This window comes from Formica exsecta, unplaced genomic scaffold, assembly GCF_003651465.1.
Source record: "Formica exsecta isolate Colony F162 unplaced genomic scaffold, ASM365146v1 scaffold308, whole genome shotgun sequence".
NCBI classification, from domain to species: Eukaryota; Metazoa; Arthropoda; class Insecta; order Hymenoptera; family Formicidae; genus Formica; species Formica exsecta.
In genome coordinates, this window is record NW_021850337.1 from 1,277,300 (window position 1) to 1,282,667 (window position 5,368).

At 37.8% G+C, this 5,368-nt stretch overlaps 2 protein-coding genes across 2 annotated transcripts in view; both read right to left on the reverse strand.

Annotated features, from left to right (window-relative positions):
- Positions 1–4,726, reverse strand: part of LOC115237731 (integrator complex subunit 2) — an 8,196-nt gene extending 3,470 nt beyond the window's left edge. The window contains 7 exon segments of the mRNA XM_029810968.1: positions 47–585; positions 798–1,104; positions 1,204–1,408; positions 1,638–1,893; positions 2,323–4,153; positions 4,354–4,485; positions 4,487–4,726. Coding sequence (XP_029666828.1) covers positions 133–585; positions 798–1,104; positions 1,204–1,408; positions 1,638–1,893; positions 2,323–4,153; positions 4,354–4,485; positions 4,487–4,614 — 3,312 coding nt within the window. The 5' untranslated portion in view covers positions 4,615–4,726 and the 3' untranslated portion in view covers positions 47–132.
- Positions 4,727–5,064: 338 nt separating this feature from the next.
- The window catches only part of LOC115237753 (trans-1,2-dihydrobenzene-1,2-diol dehydrogenase-like), a 2,726-nt gene continuing 2,422 nt past the window's right edge, over positions 5,065–5,368 (reverse strand). The window contains exon 5 of the mRNA XM_029810997.1: positions 5,065–5,269. Coding sequence (XP_029666857.1) covers positions 5,163–5,269 — 107 coding nt within the window. The 3' untranslated portion in view covers positions 5,065–5,162. The remainder of the gene's footprint in view (positions 5,270–5,368) is intronic.

Below are 5,368 nucleotides of genomic sequence, written 5' to 3' on the forward strand. Positions count from 1 at the left end.
GGGGGGATTTAAGGCGGGAGGAGGCACGAACCAAGCATCCATCTATATAAATATATATATATATATATATATACATAATATACATTTTAGAAATCGAAACGATTTTGTACGGTTACTATATTAAGTCGCGTTTTAGTAAACTCGCGATTGCAATATTGCCTTCTGCAATAGAGCACAAAACGTGGCGTTTACTTCTTGACACAACAAGTTTGTCATTCTATCGCCTAAAGCTGCCTGTGCCGAACTAACTCTGCCAAGTTGAAGCAATAAGCCTGTGGTATCCTCGGCCAACGGAGGAAATGCCAGGCATATCCGCGTCAACGACGATAACACCGGCATAAAAAGAACGAATCGATCTTTGGCGGATAACACACCTAATAGTGTTATCAAAGTATTGATCGCCAGTCTGCAAACACTCAATGCTTTTGGTAGAGCATATTGAATTGCCAGATGCGAAGCTAAATCAACTGCAAATACTTGTTTTTCCGGCTCGGGCTGCGACAACAATTCCGGAATCCAGTCGAGACATATGTGCATGGATGGAATTCCGGAAACCGTGATCGGCAATAATTCCCGTGGATAGCCCTGCGGATAAAGGATATTCATCGTGATAACTGTACTAGAGAATTAATTAAAAATAATTAATTCTATTAGATTTAGATAGTCACGATTGAAATATGTAATGATATAATGGATAGATCATGTGTGTGTGATATGTATTATTACATATATTTTTATATTATTAAGATATTATTTATATTAGATTATATGAAATTTATTATATTACGAACATATACCTGAAAGTGAACCAATTTAGCCAGAGACGGATCGGCTATGAATACTTGATGTAAGTACGAGCATACAACACTCCGTATTTCTCGAAGTGACCACATTTGTCCGGGAGTATTCCCATCTTCTGGCGTTTCTAGACATGCTTCCAATAAAATTTGCACCGCCGCACTTTCCTGACCGGTCACCAAAGCTATTCTCAAATCTTCTCTCTCTGTTTCGCTCGTCAATTGCCCGATTTTCTCGGTCAAAGGCTTGTCTTGCATATGTCTTGATAACTGAGATCGCGACGCGGCCAATGTGGCTTGCAAAATTCTATTGAATATAATTTGATTATTTTTATTATAAAAATAATTTCAAATGTAACTTTTATTTTTAGCTTTTATTTAACGAGGATCACGTCTCTCAACTTACCTAAGAATCACAGATAAAATCGGCGCGCATCTAAAAACTCTCGTGTCACATCTTAATACTTGCAACGGGTCCAATACGATATTGTCTTGTGTTAAGAAAACATTTTTTACTATTAAATTTTCTATTAATAGCGCGTTTATGGAAAGAACCCACAAACAGCGCGGTAGCACGGTATTAAGCCTGAGCCACACTTGTTTGTAAAGTTCTGAAATTTAAGGTTTTGCGTAAGTTTTTAATAAATAATAAAACTTAAATATGTTTATATATATTCTATTAATATGTTAATTATTAATGTTAATTATTTTAATTATTTAATGTTAATGTTAATTATTAATTGAAATGTATATTAATAAAAAACAAATAGAGAGAGCTCTCTTGAGGCAGATTCATTAAATAACTGAAAAGTTATTAAATTATTAAAATAATGCATGTACCTTGTATATATCTAGGAACTTGTTCATTAAGAATATCTTTAAAATAATGTATGATCAGTTCAGCGTGAGGCCAAATCTCAGTCGGTTTCATCGCCATCAATTGTCTCAATAATCTTCCTGTCCTCGAAGGACAAGTTTTAATGTGACTGAATGCCTCGACGATCGCGATGTCGCTGATCTTTGTGTTCTCGTAACTCGCGATGGGGGAATCTATGTTGATCATCTCGTCATCGAGCCAGTCGTCCACCAGGGATAGATGCGGGAAGTGAATGGCCAACTAATGTTTTTTTCACTATAAGATTCACTATACTTGTCTCTATATGAGATAGAAGATGTTGATTCAATATAATTTTTCTATATTTATTTTTAAGATCAAAATATATATACAAAAAGTACTCTTGTATATAAGAAAGATTATCATTAAAATTGCCGTGCATGGTCAATAATTATTTATATATATCTTTGACTTAATTATGTTAACATAATCACGTTATATGATCGCGAGGACGCGCGTTATAATCCTATTAACACCGTAAATGTATCAAAGATATCTCTAATCTATACAAGACTCAAAAAATAGATCACAAAGTTGACAGTCGCTTAACAAGATCCATGGTGAAGAGAATAAAAGATAATTTATATTATATAAATTCTCGTCATCGAGCCAGTCGTCCACCAGGGATAGATGCGGGAAGTGAATGGCCAATAGCCGGAGAAGTGGTGAAAATAGACTGGCGTAGTTCATCTGATCCCGTTGAACTAGTTGTAACAAATATTTGATTGGTAATTCGGATAAAAATTCCGTCGAGTACGACTTGAGCTTTCTGCCTTGCGATATAAAGGTATGCATGTTGGACAATCTCACGTCCTCGTATAGCAAGAGATAATACAGTAGCAGTAACTGAGATGTAAGCGAAGGTTTCGAAGTATTGTGGTCCATACTATCGATGTCTACTTGCATGACGGAATTCTTTTTAAAATCAAAATTTGCTCCAAATACGCTGTTCTGAAACACCCGGCGAATTTCGTTCTCAGTGATAGGCTTATTCGTATGCTCGGACGTTTTGTTGTTTGTCACTAGGATGGAATTCACATAGACCTCCACCAAAGCCGGTAGAACCGGATGCAGCGGAGGCACGCTTGCACATATTTGCCGGTATATCCAATTCTTGATAGGTACTCGATGTTTTGCAAATGCCCGTGATTTCAGCAGCTGATGGATACAGTGAACCGGCAGAAACCCAGGAATATTAGCATTCAGATTCGCCGTGACCGGCACCTTGACGGCATGAGCGGTAACCACCTGTTCGGTAAAGATTTCCTGCATGAAGATCTGTTTGATCCGCGTGAGATTGTTCGGCCTGATGGGTATCTTCATGCCGAGAGTGGCACAAACCAGCTCGCAGATTGCCGATAGCTGATTGCTGTGAAAATGTATCGCCATCAACAGCAGCATCTCACCAAAACTGGCCGTAACGCCGCTCGCGCTCTCAAAATAGGCTTCCTCGCGTACCAGCCACTGCACCCACTCGATGCTGCGTTTTTCCAGATTATGATGCCCGATCAGCGAAGGACAGGCTATCAACATGCACAAACCGAGGGAGACGAATCTGACACCGGCCGGCGACGGCGGCGGATGCGACGTTAGTAATTGCACGATCATCGCCACCTCGTCATCCTGAAACTTGATGCCGCCAATACCTCTCAGAGCGCAATAAAGCCTCAGCAACGCACTTGCTTGCACAACCTGCGATTCCGCTAATTGACTGTCCGTGCTCTGAGAAGCAATTGTTTGCAATCGTTTGAGCAATTCCTCCCGCAGCGATTGCAAAGCCGTCTGAGACTCCCACTTGCGCTTCTGGCCATTCCGGATAAACATCGCAATCCACGAGCGTACCTGCTGATCGCTACCTAATAACAAGCCAGATACAAAGGCAACGACGTCACTTTCGGGCTGCGAGCTATTCACATTCTCGTGTTCTAGACTCAGAGTGATAGCCAGAGCGGGCATCCTGCACAGTTCCACGCACTTCGCTCTGATCGCCAATGCTTGACTCGGATTCATCTGGCATAGCATCGTGATGGCTTGCGTTCTGATCCTACCTAATGCAGATTCCTCCTGTCGCTCTCCATTAGCAATTAAGTGTGCACACACCTCTGAAAAACTGTCCGGACTATTGGCGACAATCCAGCAGATGATATCTGGACCATGCTTGACATGCAGCAGGGTCTCCGCAATGTCAAGAATGGACAGCAATGTTGGTAATTCGGCGAGTGCTATGCAGATGACATAACTTATTTCCTCCATGTAGACTGCATTGTCAAACAGATCCGACTGCTTGATCTGAAACTCCTGATTCTTTTGCAGTTCCTGTATCTGAGATGCTATAAACAGGATCTCGCTGAGTACCAGTCTAATTCTGCGAATGGACTCACTGCGTTCAAACTCCAGAGCCAGGCCACTCGATAATGATTGTGCCAGTACACTATCTCGCTGCACACTGCCAAGCTTTTGTCTGGAAAAGATAGACAATTATATTAGCATGTAACATTATTCCCGATATATATAAAAGTTATATATTAAAGACGATAAACTTTAAAGTTATCTTAAAAAGGAAAAAATTTAAATAATAAAAAAACGCTTCTATGATAAAATTTTATATCTCTTTGACGTGTAAAAATATAATAATAAAGCCAAATATATATAAATATTAACCTCAACTGCTGCTCCTGTCGGACATCGGTTTCGAGAGCGTGGAAATCAATAGATAAGAGGGCAATAATAGAATTGACGGATTCAATGCCCGACAATATCGTCAGAACTTGCTTTCTACCCTCCACACACTCTGAGACTCATTCTAACCAAACACGGCAGGATAGGCCTGATCTCCTTGTGCGAGCATAGTGATAGCTCTTTAATATCAACATTTTGTATCGCCGTGAATACTCGCGGCGACACGCGAGTACTTTCATACATCTCAATAGTGAATTTCTTTCTTTAATTATGACGCAAACTGATTATAATCGATGTATCATTTCCCTTTAACAAACAGTCACGGTGTGTCAAAAATCACATGTGTGATTGAAAAGATAATCTTTTCGCGCATGCGCGATGCAATGTATATAGAAGCATGAAAATATTTGGCAATTTCGGTCAAAAAATAATAAATAGATAAGTTAATGTTAATTGTTATTGTGTATTGTTATAATTCGTGCAATATAAATTCAGATGTTATACAAAGAACGATAAAAAAACAAAATTATAGATTTGCAAATTCAAAGTTAAATAGAAATATATTTTTAAAGATTAAATTTTCATATCAATATTTTACATAAATTTTATTTAACTTTTTGTAATTGCATTTGTGTGTGTATTCAACGCACATGTATGAAAAAAATGATTTGGATAAGAAAAATAATTGATATTGCAATCATGAAAATCTTGTATTTATATACTACACATAATGATATATCAAATTATATATGCATACATATATTTTATTTGTAAAAAATGTACATGATTTTTCAAGCATCTTGAGGATACACAACACCCAATTGTTTGCGAATTTCATCCTCTAATCTCGCTAGTAATAAAGACGTATCGTGCGTCATTTTCGGACTTTCTATCAAACCTACATAGACAAAAATATTTTATATTAAAATCAGTCATTATACATAAGTAAATTTTAATTATTATAGAAAAACTTATATTTTATATAACAATTTATATT